General features: G+C 41.8%; 1 protein-coding gene across 5 annotated transcripts in view; it reads left to right on the top strand.

Annotated features, from left to right (window-relative positions):
• Window positions 1–23,798, top strand: part of ptprfa (protein tyrosine phosphatase receptor type Fa) — a 498,031-nt gene that overhangs the window by 348,477 nt on the left and 125,756 nt on the right. For all 5 annotated transcript variants that reach the window (XM_060919685.1, XM_060919687.1, XM_060919683.1 and 2 more), the window contains exons 13-16: window positions 8,178–8,295; window positions 10,195–10,484; window positions 17,727–18,045; window positions 19,617–19,714. In XM_060919685.1, the coding sequence (XP_060775668.1) occupies window positions 8,178–8,295; window positions 10,195–10,484; window positions 17,727–18,045; window positions 19,617–19,714 (825 nt within the window). The remainder of the gene's footprint in view (window positions 1–8,177; window positions 8,296–10,194; window positions 10,485–17,726; window positions 18,046–19,616; window positions 19,715–23,798) is intronic.

Raw genomic sequence — 23,798 nt, 5'->3', positions numbered from 1 at the left:
ATTCTTCAGTAGTGGACAAGATGTGAAGGAACATGCGCACACATGCACACACACACACACACATCTCTGCACTCCTTTACTGTCCCCATCAATCTCCAGTGGTTTTTCAAACTCTCCCTTTTTCTGTCTTTCTTTCTCCAGTCTCGCTCTCCCTCATTTCTGTTTTTCACTTCCTCTTAATAATTTTTTACCCTCACTGATTTATCATTTTCTTTCCATCTTTTTGTCCATTTCCTCATGTTTATTATTCTGTCTATTTCTCTTTCTCCCTTTTTATTATTCATAGTCATTTTGCGCTCGCTCTCTCTCTCTCTCTCTCTCTCTCTCTCTCTCTCTCGCATATCTTGGTTGTGTTTCCAATACCACTGTGACTTAATAGGCACGTTTTCTTTCTTTCTGTCTGCATGTAAATCGATGAATAGCAGCGTTCTTTTTTCTGTACTGAAAGGCCAAATGAACTGTGCTTGGCGAGAGAGAGAGAAGGGGAGAGAGAGAGAGATTAATTTGGTACAACCTTTCACAAATCCATGTGACGGATTGGGCATGTCCTGTGTGTGGTGCTGAATCATTTTGAGTGGCCTGTTTTGTCAGGTTGGTGTCCTTGTCTAGTGGAAGAGAAGCAGCTATAATCCAGTTTTTCTGTCAAACTCTTCCCCCATGAATAGTACAGATCCTATCCCTTTTGCTTACAAGCTCAGAAACAGAGACTAAAACTAAGATTGAAATAGGAGCAAAGACCGCATTTTATGACACATGCTTCTAGGTAAAGTCCCTTACCCAACCATTTACCATACAGACAGTAGCTGCGTTTCCTTCCCCAGTGTATATAAACAGCATTCTCTGCTTCCTGATCAGGGAATATCAGTAAAGGGAACTTTCCTTGACAAAAATTCCTCATCCTTCATCGTCATTGGCACAGACACCATCCTGGTAACGTAAACACATTGGATACCACCTACTAGTGTAAATTTTACACCATAAAAAAATTGACTATATCTTGAACTAAAAACTGATACCATTACAAAATGAATGCTGTTGAAATGTATGTAAGTTGTGAATAAATGTGATTTGATTCATTTATAAGATATATGGTGTCATTCCTAAAGTGATGATATGCATAGTATTTACAGGTTATTATGTAATATTACAACCCCAAATCAGAAAAAGTTGGGATGGTGTGGAAAATACAAGTAAAAAAAAAGGAAAGAAGTGATTTCTAAATTTTACTTTGACTTGTATTTCATTGCAGACAGTCTGAACCCAAGATATTTCATGTTTGGTCTGGTCAACTTCATTTCATCTGTTAATATACACCATTCCTGCATTTCAGGCCTTCAACACCTTCCAAAAAACTTGGGATGGGGGCAGTTTAGGGCTAATAATGAGGTAACAATTAAATAACGATGTGGTTTGAAACAAGGTGATGTCAACAGGTGATTGTAATCATAATTTGGTACAAAATCAGTATCCAGGAAAGACCTAGTCTTTGAGGAGAAAAGATGGACTGAGGATCTCCAGTTTGTCAACAAATGCATGAGAAAATTATTGAAACGTTTAAAAACAATGTTTCTCAAAAATATGGGAAGGGATTTGGATATTTCACCTTCCACGGTGCATAATATCATGAAACGATTCAAGGAATCTGGAGGAATTTTGGTGTGTAAAGGGCAAGGGGGCGGCATGGTGGTGTAGTGGTTAGCACTGTAACCTCACAGCAAGAAGGTTCCAGGTTCGAACCTCATAGGATGGGAGCCTTTTTGTGTGGAGTTTGCATGTTTTCCCCGTGTCTGCATGAGTTTCCTTTGAGTGCTCCAATTTCCCCCACAGTCCAAAGACATGCAGGTTAGGTTAACTGGCTACTCAAAATTGTGTGTCTGAATGGTTGAAAGGAAATCCAGTAGAAGGCAACAGGAAGGAAACCACTACTGTAATTCTTCCCTAGAGAATTTGATGGCTGGTAAAAACTGTCAGAGCAGCCACATCACTGCAGTGATATGCCAAATAGAGAGAGCAAGGGCGCAAGCCTAAGCTGAACACCCATGATCTCCGATCCCTCATAAGGCACTGCATCAAGAACTGTCATTCATATATAGCTGATATAACCACATGGGCTCAGGATTACTTTGGCAAACCTTTGTCAAGCACCACAAAACAGAGTTACATCCACAAATGCCAGTTAAAACTTTACTGTGCAAAAAGGAAGCCTTATGTTAACTGTGTCCAGAAGTGCCATCGACTTCTCTGGGCTCGGAGGCATCTGGGATGGCCCATCACACATTGGAAACATGCATTGTGGTCAGATGAATCAGTATCCCAGGTCTGTTTTGTCAGAAATGGACACCATGTGCTCTGGACTGTTACCAACAACAAGTCCAAAAGCCAGGGTCTGTCATGGTATGGGGTTGTGTCAGTGCCCTTGGCAAGGGTAACTTACATTTCTGTGATGGTGGCATTAATTGCAGAAAAGTACACTGAGACTTTAGAGCAACATATGCTGCCTTCAAGACGACATCTTTTCCAGGGATATTTCAACAAGACAATGCAAAACCACATTCTGCACACATTACAAAGGCATGGCTGTGGAAGAAGAGGGTTCCTGTCCCCTCTGTCCCCAATAGAGAATGTGGCACAAATTTTGAAATGAAAAATATGACAACAGCAACCCCATATCATTACACACTTTAAGACCTGTTTGCAGGAAGTACTGGACAAAATAACACCAGAAACACTTCATCACTTGGTGCCTTCAGTCCCTGAACATCTTTTAAGTGTTGTGAGAAGGAATGGTAACATTATAAAGTGGTAAATGCTTTACCGTCCCAACTCTTTTGAAATGTGTTAGAAGAATCAAAATTGAAATAAGTGTTTGTATTGAAAAAAAATCATGAGTTAAAACATCAAATAATGTGCTGTTGTATTGTTTTGAAAGCAATACAGGTCAAAGATTATTTAAAACACATTGTTTTCAGTTTTAATTTCAATTTCAACATACCCTCCCAATTTTTTCTGATTTGGGGTTGTATATGTTGATTATTTACAAATTATTATAATGGAATATTATTGTGTTGTCTTATGTGAACGCCTTTGCAAGCTCCTTTCTTCTTTCTTTCTTTGTGCTCCAGTGAGGTGCAAAGACTGATGGAAAATCATCCTTGCCAAGTTTTCCAGTGAACAGTTCCCTTTGAAACGAGCATTTTGCTCCTGATGGTTAACTATGGTTACTTAACATGGCTGAATACCCTGTTCAGTCCACTTTACAGGGAACTACTAGGTAATCGGAACATACCCAGTTTCTTTTTAACAGTCACGTCTTTATCCTGCTCAGTCTCATCAGAAATGATGGAACACGTCAATCTGCACATAACAGATACGTCATCATACAGAGATTTGGGTAGTTTTACATATACATTCTGGATTTCTTATGTTATTGAACATGGAAGAAAATACAGTATATGGAACATCATATTTTTCCATCTGCTTCAGTTCTGCATCGTCAGACTCGAAGGGTAAATTATATCGCAGATAAGTCATTGGACTGCAGACCTGCATCAAGAATGAGGAAGAAAACAGTGCAAATCATGGCTGACCCAGTACAGTACATCTTCTTTCAGTGCTTCCATCCGATATACAACCCTGATTCCAAAAAAGTTGGGACAAAGTACAAATTGTAAATAAAAACGGAATGCAATGATGTGGAAGTTTCAAAATTCCATATTTTACTCAGAATAGAACATAGATGACATATCAAATGTTTAAACTGAGAAAATGTATCATTTAAAGAGAAAAATTAGGTGATTTTTAAATTTCATGACAACAACAGATCTCAAAAAAGTTGGGACAAGGCCATGTTTACCACTGTGAGACATCCCCTTTTCTCTATACAACAGTCTGCAAACGTCTGGGGACTGAGGAGACAAGTTGCTCAAGTTTAGGGATAGGAATGTTAACTCATTCTTGTCTAATGTAGGATTCTAGTTGCTCAACTGTCTTAGGTCTTTTTTGTCGTATCTTCCGTTTTATGATGCGCCAAATGTTTTCTATGGGTGAAAGATCTGGACTGCAGGCTGGCCAGTTCAGTACCCGGACCCTTCTTCTACGCAGCCATGATGCTGTAATTGATGCAGTATGTGGTTTGGCATTATCATGTTGGAAAATGCAAGGTCTTCCCTGAAAGAGACGTCGTCTGGATGGGAGCATATGTTGCTCTAGAACCTGGATATACCTTTCAGCATTGATGGTGTCTTTCCAGATGTGTAAGCTGCCCATGCCACACACACTAATGCAACCCCATACCATCAGAGATGCAGGCTTCTGAACTGAGCGCTGATAACAACTCGGGTCGTCCTTCTCCTCTTTAGTCCGAATGACACGGCGTCCCTGATTTCCATAAAGAACTTCAAATTTTGATTTGTCTGACCACAGAACAGTTTTCCACTTTGCCACAGTCCATTTTAAATGAGCCTTGGCCCAGAGAAGACATCTGCGCTTCTGGATCATGTTTAGATACGGCTTCTTCTTTGAACTATAGAGTTTTAGCTGGCAACAGCGGATGGCACGGTGAATTGTGTTCACAGATAATGTTCTCTGGAAATATTCCTGAGCCCATTTTGTGATTTTCAATACAGAAGCATGCCTGTATGTGATGCAGTGCCGTCTAAGGGCCCGAAGATCACGGGCACCCAGTATGGTTTTCCGGCCTTGACCCTTACGCACAGAGATTCTTCCAGATTCTCTGAATCTTTTGTTGATATTATGCACTGTAGATGATGATATGTTCAAACTCTTTGCAATTTTACACTGTCAAACTCCTTTCATATTGCTCCACTATTTGTCGGCGCAGAATTAGGGGGATTGGTGATCCTCTTCCCATCTTTACTTCTGAGAGCCGCTGCCACTCCAAGATGCTGTTTTTATACTCAGTCATGTTAATGACCTATTGCCAATTGACCTAATGAGTTGCAGTTTGGTCCTCCAGCTGTTCCATTTTTGTACCTTTAACTTTTCCAGCCTCTTATTGCTCCTGTCCCAACTTTTTTGAGATGTGTTGCTGTCATGAAATTTCAAATGAGCCAATATTTGGCATGAAATTTCAAAATGTCTCACTTTCGACATTTGATATGTTGTCTATGTTCTATTGTGAATACAATATCAGTTTTTGAGATTTGTAAATTATTGCATTCCGTTTTTATTTACAATTTGTACTTTGTCCCAACTTTTTTGGAATCGGGGTTGTAAAAACTGTTCATGATTTAAATCTTTATTGACTTAAGCCTAAAACTGGAACTAAACAAGATTTAGAGCCAGGTAGTGACTGGTAAACTACCAGTCACTGACACCTTTCTGTTTTAGTCAGCATTCACTTTTTCAGCAGTTTGTGCTACAGTAGCTCTTCTGTAGGACTGGATCTGTACTCCATATGGACTAGCTTTCATGCGCCATGTGAATCGATAATCCTTTGACACCCATGACCCTGTCACCAGTTCACCGGTTGTCCTTCCTTGGACCACTTTTGGTAGGTACTAATCACTGCATACTGGGAACACCTCACAAGATGTGCCATTTTGGAGATGCTCAGACCCAGTTATCTAGTCATCACAACTTGGCCCTTGTTAAGGTCACTCAGATCCTTACGCTTGCCCATTTTTCCTGCTTTCAACACATCAACTTCAAGAACTAACTGTTCTCTTGCTGCCTAATATATCCCACCGCTTGACAGGTGCTATTGTAATGAGGTAATCAATGTAATTCGCTTCATCTGTCAGTGGTTTTAATGTTATGACTGATCGGGGTGTGTGTGTGTGTGTGTGTCTTTCTCTCTCTCCGCATATATATTCAACAAAAGTAATATCAAAAGAAATCTCACATTTAGACTGAAGTGACTATAGTGGAAGGTATTGTTCTGTCTGACTTTAATGGAGTTCACAGTTTGCAAGTAAACAAGCTTTATTCAAAATAGAAAGCAAGATTTTTTTCCAACAGGTTTGAATAAATATAATCAGAGTACATGTCTCCTTCCTTCCCTCCAGATATCTTTACAGACATGACTGGATGAAGTATATCAATGCCAAGGTGTAGACAGTACAGTACTCTCTCTTTCTCTCTCTCTCTCTTTATCTGACAGTTTTTCCGTGTGATATGGAGATTAATGAGCTGTGACTGTGATATCTCTCCAGGCAGATAAAGAGGCTCCTCTCTCACACATGGTGGCTGTGGTTAACTCCATGCTGGTTTGAGTCTCTCCGTATTGGCCTTGTCCCAATCAGACTTGCCTTGCTCAATGTGCCTAAGATAAAAGAGACTGTTTAACTCCTGAAAACTAATTAGAGGGAAGAGAGGCCCCTAAGTGTTCAGTGAGAGACAGACTTTCTCCTGCATTATCTCCCTCTTAAAGAGATTTTTAAAATGTGAGATAATTCATATCTCCATTTCTTCCAACCCGCTTCCTCTGTAGACTCAGCATGATGGCTCAGCACTCAGTCTCTGCATGCTGTAACATCAGGCAGCTGGAAGCGGCAGGAACTGTTGCAGAATTCGTTATATTTCAGACGTACTCAGAGTCAATGCAAGAAGCAAGACGCATTACTCATGAGGCTGGCAATATAATGAATGTTTGTTTTTCCTAATACTAGAATCTCCAGACTAAATACAAACACTAAAATATGTCTTCCAGTACTCTGTTAATGCTTACTCAATGTGTCTTCCAGTATTACCCTTTTAAGTCCTTCGCTGAAACCCTCAGCCATCTGAAAGTAACAGTTTGGCACTGTTTGGCACAATTTTTACTTGTCACCAGTGTAACAAGTGACAAGTAAGCTGGTCACTTGTAACCAGCTCATTGCGATTTAATCTTTGTCTTAATATTCTGATGAAAATACATTTTTGTCATATTTTTGTAAGTTTTAGTCAAGATGTATTTGACAAAAACCTACAGCAATTTTTACCTCCACCAAAGAGGTTGTTTTCGGTGCAGTTTGTTTGTCTTCCTCTAAGCACCATTGCACAAAACCTACCAATCCAATTTCCATGAAACTTGGTGTAAGGGTGTAGCATTGGTCAAGGAAGAGCCCATTAAATTTATGAGCGGATCAGAGTCATGGGGTGGATCCATGAATTTAGTTTCACTAATATTGCAAGATGTGGCATTTGGCCTTGGCAGAAGTGTGCACCCCAAAATGCCATATATATATATATATATATATATATATATATATATATATTAAAATCCAGTGGATGGCAGAAAAATTCAATCGTGACAAAAAGCCAAGGCAAGAAGCCTTTATTTGTCACACATACACTCAAGCACAGAATTAAGCACACAGTGAAATTTAACCCATCTGAAGCAGTGAACACACGCATGCACACACAAGCGAGCAATGAGCAAACACACATACCCAGAGCAGTGGACAGCTATGCTACAGTGCCCGGGGAGCAGTTGTGGGTTAGGTGCCTTGCTCAAGGGCACTTCAGCCCAACCCCAGGCCATGGCTGCCCCATGTTAACCTAACCGCGTGTCTTTGGACTATGGGAGAAACCGGAGCATCCGGAGGAAACCCCCGCAGACACGGGAAGAACATGCAAACTCCACATAGAAAAGCCCCCGTCAGCTGCTGGGCTCGAACCCAGAACCATCTTGCTGTGAGGCAACAGTACTAACCACTACACCACCGTGCCGCCTATAAACATAGCCAATGTAGAAATACAATGACTCCATATCATAATCTACATTCATGACTATTAGTAATCCTCTGGCATGCACATGTAGGCACGTAATTGTAATATTATTGGAAATATATCCAGACATATAAAGTGGTTGTGGTTGCAGAGTTGCGTATTATAGAAGAGTCCACTATTGTTTTTTGGGAAGGTCTGTGCTCTCTGATTGCCCTTCTAGTAGTAAACTGAAATTGAGCTGTTTTAGTCAAGAGAAAGTAAAGATTTTAACTTTCCCCCCATAACATTTCCCCAGGATGTTCTTTTTATATTTCTAAAACCGTCACATCTGTTTATACTTTGAAGTGTATTTGAAGTGCATGATTAACAATGTTAACAAGATGTGTCATTAATGTTCACATATGGGAAAATAATGAAATAGTGTGTTGCGATCAAAGTGTGTTTGCTGACATTTGCTGACAAACACACAGTTTCAGACTGATATTTTCTCTGCCGTTCTTCCTCAGGAGGCCTTCATTACGGGGTTGCAGGCAGAGACATCATACTCCATTACCGTGGCAGCATATACAACTAAAGGTGATGGGGCTCGGAGTAAAGCCAAAGTGGTGACCACTACAGGGGCAGGTAAGGGTCTGCTTGTGTACCATGTAAGATGCAGTTATGATGAATATATTAAGTGATTATACATATTTAATCCCCATAGTCAGCTTTAGCTATTGATAAGCAGTGGATGATGCATTTCCAGTTTTGTCAGTAAGCACACTGTTCATTTGTGCCTGTTTATTTCATTGATATTTAATAGTTTTTAATTCACTCACTGTCGAACAGCTGGTTATTGCAATGCCATTAAACTAATATGGATGATTGCTCATAAAACAAGTGTTGCCAGGTAAAACAAACCTCACCCGGCAGCACTTATTTTATACTTATATGTTGATGATGGTAATATTTCTCAATCAGCAGCTGTCAGGTTATAGTCCTATGAAAATCCATGGCCTTGAGTTTGACATTTCAAAGTCATTCAAGGTCAAAGGTCATGGTGCCAAATGAAAGCCCATATGACACTTCCTATAAGTTGATGATGGTAAATATTTGTCTACCATCAACCGTTTTCAAGTTACAGCCCTCTGAAAATCCATGACCTTGAGTTTGACCTTTCAAGGTCGCTCAAGGTCAAAGGTCATGTGCCAAATGAAAGGCCATATGGGAGTTCCTATATGCTCATAATAGTAAAGATTTGTCTATCGGCAACCGTTTTTGAGTTATAATGGAAAATGTTATTTTGACCGAAAGGTTGACTTTTCCGCTGACCTTGACCTTCTTCTTGATCTGATTACCCCCAAAATTTAATCAGGTAATCTATGGACCATTGCCCACCTACCCTGAAAATTTAAAGTCAATCGGTGCAACCGTCTAGACGCTAGATTGTTAACAGACAGACACATACACACAAGCAAGTGTTGCCAGGCAAAATAAACATCACCCGGTAGCACTTTTTTTGTTTGTTTGTTTTTAAGTGCAACTAAAGAGCTCTTCAGAGGAGCTAAGATTTCCTTACATATAATTATGTAGTAAATCTGTAATAACTATGATTTTGACCTTTTTGGTGACCTTGAGCTTGACCGGATGACCCTCAAAATGTTGGAGGTTCTATTTGAGACCAATGCTCATCTATCCTGAAAGTTTCATGAAGATTGGTCCAGCTGTTTTCCCGTAATGTTGCAAAAAAAAAAACAAACACTGAAAACAATACCTTGCCCCCTGGTGGACTCTGTCCCAAGCGAGGTAACAAACAAACAAACAAACAAACAATCTGCACTGATTACAATACCTCGCCCTGCTTACTCTGTCACCGGTGAGGTAAAGATAACATAGGAACTTACAGCATGTTCTGTTAATGATCTCATCTCATCTCATTATCTGTAGCCGCTTTATCCTGTTCTACAGGGTCGCAGGCAAGCTGGAGCCTATCCCAGCTGACTACGGGCGAAAGGCGGGGTACACCCTGGACAAGTCGCCAGGTCATCACAGGGCTGACACACAGACACAGACAACCATTCACATTCACATTCACACCTACGGTCAATTTAGAGCCACCAGTTAACCTAACCTGCATGTCTTTGGACTGTGGGGGAAACTGGAGCACCCGGAGGAAACCCACGCGGACACGGGGAGAACATGCAAACTCTGCACAGAAAGGCCCTCGCCGGCCACGGGGCTCAAACCCGGACCTTCTTGCTGTGAGGCGACAGAGCTAACCACTACACCACTGTGCCGCCCCCTGTTAATGATGATAATGATAATTAGCTATTTATCCATGTGAAAGTTTTATTTTAACACTTCATGTTATTACTTTCACTGATGTTTACTTGTGCGTGTATTGTTTGGCATTGTTTGAAGAATTGTGAACTAAGCAACATTTCACATTATCTAGATTAGACTATTTAGATTTCTAATGTGTGTATGCAGTATATTGTGTAAATACAGCTGTATTGTGTCTATCTTTTTGCCTCTTCCTCTCAGTGCCAAGTAAACCCACCATGATCATCAGCACTACAGTGGGTAACACAGCTCTGATCCAGTGGCAGCCTCCAAAAGAGACGTTTGGCGAGCTGTTGGGATTCAGGCTGCAGTATAGACGCAAAGATGACAATGATGACAAAGATGACAGTGATGAAGGCTCATTCATCACGCGCCACTTCATGCGCACCGATGACCACTTCACTGTTACCGGGCTGCTCAAGGGCTCCACTTACAGCTTCAGACTGAGTGCCAAGAACCGAGCCGGCCACGGAGTGGAGCACGTTAAAGAGGTTATGAGAGTCACAGTGAACACTGGCTTTGAGTACCGATAATTCATTCTAATAATGTTATTATAATGCATCTCCAGTATGTTGTCTTGTCGAGTTGCCCTTGGTTAAATCATAGCTGCCATCATCCATTCATGATTTTTAGTTCAGAGGGGAAACAGTACTAGAAGATATAGCTTCTAAAGCTAACTAGTTAAACACAAATGAAGTAATGCACTAATAGGTGTGAAAATTGGTTGCTGGATTTAAATGTTATGTGCAAGATTTCCGACTAGCTTCATTGACAGATTAGCAGACGATGCTAAATGTGTTCACTATCAACACTCACCACAAGCACAAAAAAATGATACCTGCTACTTCAGTAAATGTGAACTAATTACAGGCAGGAACTCAAGTTGTGAAGGAGGATTGAGTTCATATCAGACCACACTTGTCAGGGAGTCATTTGAGCCAATCAGTTTAATTCGTTACTTTACTGTGTCATACCTAATTTGCATAGAATTGAGAACATCTCAATTCATGTATGCCGCTGTTGCTGGAACTGTGGCTCTGTGTTGGACATGTAAATAGAAGAAGAAGAAGACCAACAACAACAACAACTTTATTTATCACACGTACTCTAAGCATATTGAAATTCCTCTCTGCAGTTAACCCATCTGAAGCAGTTAGCACACACACGTGCATAATGAGTACACACACATACCTAGAGCAGTGGGCAGCTATATGCCACAGCACGTGGAGAGCAGTTGGGGGTTAGGTGCCTTGCTCAAGGGCACGTCAGCCCAAGGCCGCCCCATGTTGACCTAACCACATGTCTTTGGGCTGTGGGGGAAACTGGAGTACCTGGAGGAAACCCACGCAGACACGGGGAGAACATGCAAACTCCACACAGAAAGGCTCCTGTCGGCCGCTGGGCTCAAACCCAGAACCTTCTTGCTGTGAGGCGACCGTGCTAACCAACTGCACCACCATGCAGAAAATGTATGGTCACCTGTTGCTTTGTCACTTGCTAGCAGAGGTGGACAGTAATGGAGTACATTTACTTGAGTACTGTGCTTAAGTACACTTTTTGAGTACCTGTTCTTACTTAAGTATTATTTTTTGTGGAAACTTTAACTTCACTACATTTGAAAGACAAATCTCGTACTTTTCACTCCACTACATTTCTATCAAGGTCCTCGTTACTCGTTACTATGAAGCAGCTTTGAAACTGGATGGTTTTTCTTTTCTTTTCTAAAACGTGATTGGTTTTTTCGCAGGTGACACTGAGACAGTCTATCAGTAATCACTAGGGTCACGTCATGTCCATAGACTGTATAAAATCAAGCGCAATTATTTCTCAGCAGCATTATTTGAACTCGATCAGTTGATGGCAGAATGGAAGGAGGTGGTTCTTCTGGGGAATGTACGCACCCCTGGCCATACCTAGAACCCATGTTTCAGTTTTCTGAAAGGAATAAAGATTTGTTTCATTTTAAATGTTTGCTTTGTTTGCCTAAAACGAACCACATCACGGCCTCCAAAAACTCACCGTCCAACCTGCGGAAGCATTTTGAGGTCTGTAAATGTTTTATTCCAAGAGAAAGCTTGCAGTGAAGTTGTCTGTGCTTTTAGAGCTAGCGATAGCATTGCAATAGCTATGCAGTCTGGTTAGTCAAATGACTTTCTATGGATTTGCCCACTAAGTTGCCATCGCCTTGTCCACAGCTAACGTTAACACATAGCTAGTTAACTTGGACACTGTTAGTTAGCATGTAAAAATGAAGTTATGCTAACATGAATACCGTTAACTTATCTGAAGTCCTTTCAGAAATATGTTTTAGCATAATCTTGCTAAATAAACAATGTAGAAATCTTTTTTTTCTAGTAAGATTAGATACCCAATATGAGTTTGAGTTTGAAAACAGTTTGCTAGTATGTCAGGTGGAGTTTCACTGACTAGCTCGCTTAACGTTAAACCACCATGATGCACAGCGTGCGTTCATTTTGTGAATTCACAAAATAATCCAGTAGATTGCTTCAGAGGCATAAGTGTTGTGGCAATAATACAATGTGTTGACAGAAAATGTGCTTTTAATACTTAAGTATTTTTAAAAGCAAGTACTTCAGTACTTTAACTTAAGTAAAAATTTGACTGGACAACTTTCACTTGTATTGGAGTAACATTTGACCAGTGGGATCTGTACTTTGACTTAAGTAATGAAGTTGGGTACTTTGTCCACCTCTGTTTGCTAGTATGAACCAAATACTACTGTAGAGTGGCAATTCTGGGAAGAGCTAGGAGTGTGCTGCAGGTCAGTAGGTTGGTTAAAAAAAAGTGGGTGATATGAATATGGGTGAACACATCACCAAGACATTTTGCTTTTGTGATTGCGAGCAAAAAGGTAGTCTTTAGAGAGACCCATTTCAGTTTGACTTATAAAGTCTAATAAAGGGAGTGCTCTGAATTTTTGAATAGCGCTTAAGTGCTTAAGTCTGCAACATCTGAGGTTTGAATAATGTGCAAAATTTCCATAATAAATTCTCATTACACACGCTTAACTCATCCCATAACGAATATAACAATAGCACCCATGGTGCATATATTTAATTATAGATCTTTGTATCTGTATTCTGGTAATTATAATGTAACTTTCTTCCTTTATTCCAGTCAAAAGTTTGGACACCCCTACTCATTCATCGTTTTTTCTGTAGTTTGACTATTTTCTACATTATAGAACAATACTGAAAACATAAAAACTATGAAATAACATCTGGCACATGTATGGAATTATGTGGTAAACAAAAAAAATGTGTTTAAAAAAAGCAAAATATATTTCATATTTTAGATTCTTCAAAGTGGCACGGTGGTGTAGTGGTTAGAGCTGTCGCCTCACAGCAAGAAGGTCCGGGTTCGAGCCCCGGGGCCGGCGAGGGCCTTTCTGTGCGGAGTTTGCATGTTCTCCCCGTGTCCGTGTGGGTTTCCTCCGGGTGCTCCGGTTTCCCCCACAGTCCAAAGACATACAGGTTAGGTTAACTGGTGACTCTAAATTGACCGTAGGTGTGAATGTGAGTGTGAATGGTTGTCTGTGTCTCTGTGTCGGCCCTGTGATGACCTGGCGACTTGTCCAGGGTGTACCCCGCCTTTCGCCCGTAGTCAGCTGGGATAGGCTCCAGCTTGCCTGCGACCCTGTAGAACAGGATAAAGCGGCTAGAGATAATGAGATGAGATGAGATTCTTCAAAGTATGCAGCGTTTACCTTGATGACGCTTTGTACACTATGGGCATTATCTTAACCAGCTTCAGGAGGTAGTCACCTGGAATGCTTTTCAGTTAACAAGTGTGCCTCATCAAAAGTTAATTAGTGCAATTTCTTGCCTTCTTAATGTGTTTGAGATCAAAGAGTAAATAAAACTAGACCGGACAATTCCCCGGGGGAAATTGTGAGAGGATGCAGTGCACGAAGCAATTCGGTCACGCATGTTTGCTGGCCGTGAATGTGTGACCTGCTATGAAGCTACAATGCCATGATTTATGTGTGTGTGCTTGAGACAGCAGCCCCCTCCCCCCTCTCTGCTACCTCACTGGCCCCAGTCGGCATGGCGACGGGCCTGAGCAGGAGTGCTATAGACACCCATTCAACACTTGTGTAACGCAATAGACACCCATTCAAAAGCCGGATTTTCTCCCGGAACCCACGTGGCGTTTGAGCCGGGACTGATCCGAAAGTGTAGAACCTAGCAGAAAAGTTGAATGCCAGATCCACAGAGGAGAAGTTTTCCTACGTTTTAGAGTTTGAATCACGTCTCTAGGTGAAAGCATGCCTGAGCAGCAGATGTTTGAAAAAGTGCTTTTTTTTTTCAATTAATTCCATAGAAATGAATGGGGTTTTTTTGAGACAAGTGTGACTACTACTTTTGAGAAAATTATGTCTGTAGTGTGAAATTTGTGAAAACGCAGTTTAAGTTTGAAATTTTGAGCATGATTTATGTGTGTGCTTGAGACAGCAGCCCCCCCCCCCCCCCCCCCCCCCCCCGCCCCGCCCTGTCACCGGCCCCAGTCGGCATGGCGACGGGCCTCGGGAGATCTTAGGCTACGTTCACACTGCAGGCTGAAGCGACTCAAATCCGATCTTTTCGCCCATATGTGACCTGTATCCGATCTTTTATTGACAATATGAACGACACAGATCCGATTTTTTCAAATCCGACCCAGGCCGTTTGGATATGTGGTCCTAATTCCGATTCCTATCCGCTCTTTTCATATGCGACTTCAGTCTGAACTGCCAGGTCGCATTCATCCGACTTACACGTCATCAACAAGCCACAAACGTCACTATTCTGCGCTGAAGTAGGCGGCGGGTCTCTCAAAAAAAGTTACAACAACATGGCGCATAATCACGGGCGCAGATAGAGGGTGGGACTCGTCCCACCCAGATTTAAATTCACCTCGTTCGGTCCCCCCCATTTATAGGGAGGAAAAAACGTCTATGCTGTCTTTCTTTGCATAAGGCAAACCTCACGGAAAAATCAAAGGACTAATTACCATTTGGTTTATTGAGGTGCACAGCAGTGTATACATAGTTGCAACAACTCACATAAAACAAAACAAAGACTGATATTCGGTTGGTTGAGCTGCGCAGACTGCACAGGTTGCGAGCTCGAGCTTGGTTGCTATGGTAACCCACAAGTTTGACAGGCATATCGGGGTTGGTTTGCTGGCAGCTTTGTCCCCCCCCCCCCCCCCCCCCCCCGGTTTTTTGTCCCCCCCAGTTCAAAAAACGTATCTGCGCCCCTGCGCATGACATCAATGCGAGGGACGCTTCGGGCTGTGAAGGTTCTGAATCTTCTCAATGGAAGGACGCAGAGGTTAGGGAGCTGATTTCCATTTGGGGGGATACAGCTATTCAAGCTAGATTGGATGGGTCATACCGCAACCGGGCGGTTTTACTTCCGTAAACACTGGCCATGCTCACTGCGTGTGACGTCGTCGTATCCTGCAATGCGCATGCGGAACACTTTTAGGTCGCTTTTCATTCATACTGAGGATCACATACAAGTCGCATATATTTGTTAATGTGAACGACCTCACAAAAAAATCGGATTTCACAAAAAAATCGGAATTGAGCATTAAGCCTTGCAGTGTGAACGTAGCGTTAGACACACAAGGTCTTGAGTTTGCTGCTGTTTTTTACTAAGGAGCAGGCCTCCAACAACGACAAATAACTCGACAACGAAAGCAGCTATTCACAAAATTATTTCACAGTGAGCGCTAGAAGGGTCTCCTGAATAAGCTGATATAATTTTTTTGTCTGTAGTGTTAAAAATGAGGACACTAGAGCGAGTTAAAAATGAGTGACTTTTTCTGTCACGTTTATAATGGGAGTCAATGAGGCCTCTCGGCTGCACTCTCCTCAGTTTGAGGCTTCTCATTCAAAAACTGTAAATCCTATCGTTTAGGTAGACACATTGTGTGAATCAGGACAAGTTTTACTACTACTTTTGAGAAAATCATGTCTGTAGAGTGAAATTTGTGGCTGAAAACACAGTTTAAGTGAGAAAGTTTGAGCTTTTTTTTCAAGCTGTCTACACTCTAAGTTAACGAGCTTCACTGGTGTGTAACGCAATAGACACCCATTCAAAAGCCGGATTTTCTCCCGGAACCCACATGGCGTTTGAGCCGGGACTGATCCGAAAGTGTAGAACCTATCAGAAAAGTTGAATGCCAGATCCACAGAGGAGAAGTTTTCCTACGTTTTAGAGTTTGAATCACGTCTCTAGGTGAAAGCATGCCAGAGCAGCGGATGTTTGAAAAAGTGCTTTTTTTTTTCAATTAATTCCATAGAAATGAATGGGGTTTTTTGGGGGGATTTTTTCGCGACTACGTCGCGAAAAAATCATATTCTGTAGAGAAAAGTAATAGCATAGCGAGTCCGATCGAGCCACACGTTTTGATATATTGTTTGTCTGTGTGCGACGTATGGTTATTGAGTTATTCGAAATCGAAATTTGCGTAGGAGGAAGAAGAATACGGAAGAAGAAGAAGAAGAAACACGTAGAACAACAATAGTTGCAGTGCTTTGCACTGCAACCTATGGGCTCCCCTAGGGGAGCCCATAGGTTGCTGTGCTGCAGCACTGCATCCTAATAAAAATACAGTAAATAGCCCTATTCCACAACTGTAATAATCCATATTATGTCAAGAACCGCTAAGCTAAGTGAAGAGAAATGACATCCATCATTACTTTAATACATCAAGTGCCTTTTAATTCATAAAAGTAAAGAAGTAACCTTGAATTAGAAGGTGTTTTCAAACTTTAGACTGGTGCTGAAGTTTATGTGGCACCATAAAAAAAATCTTGTACATCTTGTACTTTGTGCAAGAAGTTAGCAGTTGAAAAAGACTGCATTTGCAGTGCTTCTATGCACCTTTTTTTTCCCTGTAAGCTCTTTTAGATAAATAAATAAATGTATGTATCACCCAAGGGCAAATCGCAAAGATATTCACCAAAGTAATACAAAAAAAAAATCACACATTATGAAAGTCTTATATAAAGTCTTATATTGGGAGTGCTTATAAAAGGAGGCCTAAAGTGACTTCAATACAAACCCACGTTGGATATTTGCAGGAACGTGGCAATGAAGGTGCCTTCTCCCTTCAGAAAGGCTGTGAGTTTATGAGAGTCTACTGAGACACGATACACAGTGCTATGATGTACTGCAATGGCTCCAAGCAGATCTGATCTGTGGTTGGATTGCTGAATTTTGTGCATTGTGGGCAGGATCAATTGTAAAAAATTGCTTACAGTAGACAGTGAGGCCAGTCATGAGCCAGTGCACCCTGGCCTAGCACGCTGTCCTACTCTGCCAGGGAAAACCAGAGTAGACAGTGAGCCAATTTGGCATCAGTGAAGAGGTCCATCTGTGCCCTGCCACACTTTTCCCAGATCTGGAACACCTCTTCTGGGTGCAGATGCCACTCTCCCAGGCATATGTGCTGTCTCCCCAGTGAGTTCATTTGAAGCTTTGGCTTGGAGTCCTAGCAATCCCATCAAATATGTTGTGTAGAAGCCCTTGTTCTTAACTGCAAGAATTGTTCTTTTGACTGTATCTCTGTGCAACATATTATAATAAATACATTGCATGACTCTAGCATGTCCTGCCTTGCTGTATAAGTGGCAGTACCTGCTAGGGTTAGGGTTAGTTAATATATTAAATATTACTTTGGAAGTATAGTGTTTCACCTTCCAAATGTTTTCACTTTAGGTCACGACCCCTGAGGACATACCTAGTGGTTACCCACAAAACCTAAGTGTGGTGGGATTGAGCTCCACCTCTACAACTCTGTCATGGGCACCACCACCACTGTCACAGAGAAATGGCAAAATTGTACGCTATGATATTGTGTTCCGTGACATCAACAATGTAAAGAACCAAACCAACAGTACAACAGAGACGAGTATGAGCATCAGCGGCCTGAAACCTGACACTACCTACGACATCAGAGTGAGAGCCTTCACTAGGAAAGGACCAGGACCTTTCAGCCCCAGCATTCAGAGCAGGACCATGGCCACATCTGTGCCTGGTGAGACACACACACACACACACACACACACAGTTATTAATACTGAACAGAACAGATGGTGGTAGCTGAAACACTGTGGCAGGACAGGCACAGCTTGTGTTTACAGACGCCCACACACACGTGCACACACACACACACACACACACACCTGGCACCTGTATACAGCCTAAAAGAAAGACAGACAGACAGTTATAAACAATCTTCTACTGTGTCCTTTAAGCATTATGCCATAGCTGTTTAAAATATTAATTTCTGATTATCTGGCAGGTACCCATTAATGAATATCATGAATGTCCAAAGAAAGGAATTATTTATACAACACAGTGTGTAGAAATATTTGAAATAAATGGCATTGAGAATATACCCATAACAATCATATTATGATAGCATATTGATATGTCAGAACTAGAAAGTTGGCCAAAATAAAACGACTGTGAGTTTACTATTTTCAGATATAAGAAAGTGAAAAAGGAAAGGGAAAAAGCTTTAAAAGGTAGTGAAGTAGCCATGGGATAAACAAGATAAGGCCTTTTGGTGTTCTTCACCGCTGATTTATCCCACCCTTCTGATATCAGGACGCTTCAATGTGCATTATCTGTTATATTTGGTATAATATACTCAAGTACAGTGGTCTTGAGATGCACATAATAATACGATAAGACAATAAAAGAATGAAAATGCAATAAGATGAAAGTAAAACAAGTGTAGAAGAAAGCCCTGAGGTAGTAGTCCACTAATTGAAAAACAATAACAAGTAAATTGGTTTTAAGTGAATATCACAGAAGATCACCAGAGCACAACTTCCAGGGATGAGAATCATCCATTTATTTCATGGAGTTGTTCGCTTTGGTGTTAAGTCTCAGTTTGAACATGGTGAATGCCGCAGGCAATGATTTTCCCCGTGGACTGGGTGACTGAAAATCTTTAGTCTTTAATCAACCAGCCTTATTAAGAGGTTGTCCAGTGACATGGTTATAATACAAATAATGGTAATAACACTGAAGCGGGACCAACAGACTCAGGACCTCATTATACCAAACAGTGGAATCTAAGCTAGACACTACACCACGAAACTGCACAGAGACCTGCAGATACTGATGTCACAGTTTACGCTTAGATGAAAACAGTTTTAATGTTGCTGTTTGTCTAAATATTTATGCTGTTTGCCTGAATGTTGTGTAAAAATGTGTTGCAAAATTTAGGGTGGCCTTTTACAGTTAAACAGGGCATGATGACAAGTTAACATTTAAATGCATATTAGCTGATATTTAAAGTACCTACTCAGAATCTAGTGTTTATACTAGTGTTTATACTGTTTATATTGTTTTTTCAATTATTCTATATTTTTATTTATTGCATTGCCTGTTTGCACCGTGGGTCAGAGAGGACTGAAATTTCATCTGTGCTGTATGTCGAGCATGTATAGCATATTTGACAATAAAGTTGACTTGACTAGAATGAATGTGTGTATATTTGTGTGTGTGTGTGTGTGTGTGTGTGTGTGTGTGTGTGTGTGTGTGTGTGTGTGTTCAGCATATACTCAGTATATGACTCTTTCTTTTGTTGAACAGAATTTGCCAAAAACTTTGGGGTGAAAGCAGCAACAAAGACCTCAGTACTGCTCACATGGGAGGTGCCCGAAACCTACAAGCCTCAAGTGCCTTTTAAGGTGACTCAGACTCAACACCAACACCCCCCCCCCCCCCCCCCCGCCACACACACACACACACACACACACACACACACACACACACACACACCAAATAGATGACTTGCAACCACGTGATCAAAATGTGCTACGTCATGAGCGTCCACCATGATGGTGGATATACAAAGCAACTAGGATGGCAGCCCCTGAAAGCATGTCTGTAAACAATGCTGAATTTCCTCAGTATTACCATGATTTGACCGATCGAGCGAAGATTCGATACAAAGAGAAGATAGATATGTGTGGTTTTGACCCACAGGGTGTCCGCGGAGTCTAAAAAAGTCTAAAATTACACATTTTCAATTTTAGGCCTAAAAAAGTCTAAAATACAGAGATATTTTGCACTGTTGGTCTAAAATCTCATTTGGGTAATTTAAGACCTAGGTTACATGCAGAATTATTCTCATCTCATCTCATTATCTCTAGCCGCTTTATCCTTCTACAGGGTCGCAGGCAAGCTGGAGCCTATCCCAGCTGACTACGGGTGAAAGGCGGGGTACACCCTGGACAAGTCGCCAGGTCATCACAGGGCTGACACATAGACACAGACAACCATTCACACTCACATTCACACCTACGGTCAATTTAGAGTCACCAGTTAACCTAACCTGCATGTCTTTGGACTGTGGGGGAAACCGGAGCACCCGGAGGAAACCCACGCGGACACGGGGAGAACATGCAAACTCCACACAGAAAGGCCCTCGCCAGCCCCGGGGCTCGAACCCAGGACCTTCTTGCTGTGAGGCGACAGCGCTAACCACTACACCACCGTGCCGCCGCAGAATTATTCTGCACGTAGAAAATCTTCCCGGAAGTTCCTTTCAGCACCTAGATGTCACCCGGGATTGGTTAGCATCTCGGTGCCGAAAGGAACTTCCGGGGAAGATTTTCTAGTTTTGGTTGTGTTGCCAGATTGGGCGGTTTTAAGTGCGTTTTAGTGGGTTTTGAACATATTTTGGGCTGGAAAACATCAGCAGTATCTGGCAACACTGCCGGCGGGAAGATTTTCTAGTTTCGGTTTACAGTGCTGACTCAGTTCGTGCAATCGCTGGTGTTGCATAGGCTACCGTGTAAGCTCTGTCAATTTCAGCGACAAATTAAAAATGGAAGCGGATGAATTGGTTCCTAAAAGAACTAGTAAGGGGTCAGTCATCTGGCATTTTTGGGATATCGCGAGGAGGACGTGGAACAGCAAATGCCAGTTTGTAAAGTGTGCAAAAAAACCTGTCATCAGGAAAGGCAGCAGCACTACAAATATGTTCCATCACCTGAAACTCACCCGGTACAGTATGCAGAGTCTCTTAAACTCCGAACTACTTGCCCACGAGCTAAACCCCCCCCCCCCCCCCCATGAGCTAAACAAATGACCCTAGCGGCCTCGTTCTCCAAAGCCACCCCATATGAGAAACCGAGTTAGAGATGGAGAGCTATAACGGATGCAATCACTCACTTCATTGCCGAAGACATGATCACAGTTAGTATAGTGGAAAAACCAGGCTTCCAAAAATTACTAAACACACTCGATCCCAAACATGAGTTGCCTGGTCGCAGACATTTTACAGAGAAGGCAATACCGGAATTCTACACATCTGAGAGGCAGAGCCAGAAAACATTTCAGTTCAAAAGTGTGCAAAGAGAAAAATTATGTTTTGCAGATCTCTCTCTTCTCTCCCTCAATCTCTCTCTCTCGTGAATGTTCCAGTGGTTCTCAGTAGTCAGGTTAATAGCTTGGAGATCTATTTTTTAAATAATTTAATGAAAGAGCACTTTTCTTATTTAGGCTAAATGTCTTTCTCAGTGTTGAGCTTGCACTTTATTGGTTTGAGCTCTGAGCAGCTCTGTATTGTGTTGCCCCTTTGTTGCAATTTTCAAGATTGTTTTTGCAGTTTGTGCCACATCTTTGTTGAATAAAAATAGTTTTATTTCAATTCAATTGTGATTAATCACCAACATAAAAATGTAAAATGTGTTGTTGAAAACCGCCTGTAAAGTTAACCAAGAATGTTATTTAATCTGCAGGGATTGTAGTGAAAACAGTAAAGAGTAAAAGTTAGATTTCATGGGGTCCTTTAGAGGAGATTTAAATATATCGAGATGTATATCGTATATCGTGAAATGGAGAAAATGTATCGGGATATTCATTTTTTCCCATATCGCACAGCCCTATTGTCACGGTTTGTAGCAAAATGGGCAAATGCAAGTTTAACGACTGCTGGCTTGAACGCAATGATTTCGTAGACTGGTTAAAACGTGTACCAAACAATCCGTTTGAGGCGTACTGCACATTGTGCAAAAGAACATTCAAACTCAGCACCCTGGGTGTAAAGGCACCGGAATCGCACGCGAAAGCGGAGAAGCACCAGGCTGCCATAAAAGTCTGCAACAATCGCATGCCATCACTCAATTTTGTTCACCGTTGTCAGGTCCAAGCACATCTCGAGACGGTGCATCAGCTAACTCCGTGCGAACTGTAACGCTACAACACGCAAACCATACCGAATCGAATGCCTCATCCTCAAGTGATTTGCGGGATGTCTTTGGCTCCACTGCAACATAGTTCCTCATTAATGCAAGCGCGCACCCTCGGGATGTAATGAGTTCATTGGTGAATGATAATACATTTTGTTATTTCGAAAGTAATTCAGGCTCTCCCAATTTTCTTTATTTTTTTGTGCAGCATAAGTCTTAAATTTTAACCTGCTATGGTCTTAAAAAGGTCTTAAAAAGTCTTAAATTGAACTTGTTCAAGCCTGCAGACACCCTGGACCCATATTATTTAAAAAAGTCAGACTTTTCTGAAGATAAGACGCTTCTACTGACCATCGAGTACCCAGATATCGCGTTCTATCTGGTTTGGCTGCCGAAGAATCAAGTCCGACCTTGGACAAAACATCGCCCATTTTCTGAGTGGGTGCCCAGTCTGGATTGTTACTATTGTATAATTTTACTGGCGCTCCTAGAAGCAAAATGGTAATCCATCCATCCATTATCTGTAGCCGCTTATCCTGTACAGGGTCGAAGACAAGCTGGAGCCTATCCCAGCTGACTACGGGCGAAAGGCGGGGTACACCCTGGACAAGTCACCAGGTCATCACAGGGCTGACACATAGACACAGACAACCATTCACACTCACATTCACACCTACGGTCAATTTAGAGTCACCAGTTAACCTAACCTGCATGTCTTTGGACTGGGGGGGAAACCGGAGCACCCGGAGGAAACCCACGCGGACACGGGGAGAACATGCAAACTCCGCACAGAAAGGCCCCCATCAGCCGCTGGACTCAAACCCAGGACCTTCTTGCTGTGAGGCGACAGTGCTAAGCACTATACCACCGTGCCGCCCTGAAATGGTAATACACGTGTTAAAATTATAACAATCGAGTGAACCATGACAAGAGAACGCTCATTTTATAGCAAAATTCTAGCAACACGAAATAAAATTCTTCCATGAGCTTGACAGAACTTTTGAATCTCACTTGAGATAAAATGATTACTGCCAACACGAGCTGTTTTGGTTTTTAGCCTCCGTTAGATCAGCCCTGCCGATGTTGTTCAGCCGTGCTCATCTCCTCTCCATACTAAGCCTCAGAGTTTTCTCGCCCTCTTTCCGAATCACGGACGGAATTCTAAAAAATCAGAGCATGCCATGGTCACAAGTACTGTTGTGACCACAACCATATCCAGCACAAAGATATGGCATAGCTAAAAGAATGCTTAAAGCAGTGGAAAAACAAAGAGAGTCGTGCACACGTGACTATGTTTTGTATGGAATGTCGCTTGACCCCGCATTTGTATCTTCACCAACATGGCCGACATCCAGATTTCTATTTTGCTTTGATGTCACTTGCAAGTCAAGGATAGAGGCTTTGCACCGTCACGTGACCCCATAGCAACGGTAACTACATCACCATGACAGGAGGCACGCTTGTGGTGCGTCATTCAGCTGAGTTAGTTGTTATTGATCGGTATGGGAAGGGTTTGCTGTGTTTTTGGATGTGCAAATCTTTCTGAACAAAACAAAGACATCAGATTTTTTTAATT

Source organism: Neoarius graeffei, chromosome 4, assembly GCF_027579695.1.
Source record: "Neoarius graeffei isolate fNeoGra1 chromosome 4, fNeoGra1.pri, whole genome shotgun sequence".
Taxonomy (NCBI): domain Eukaryota; kingdom Metazoa; phylum Chordata; class Actinopteri; order Siluriformes; family Ariidae; genus Neoarius; species Neoarius graeffei.
The sequence above is the reverse complement of the archived record's forward strand: the minus strand, read 5'-3'. Positions and strand labels throughout refer to the sequence as shown.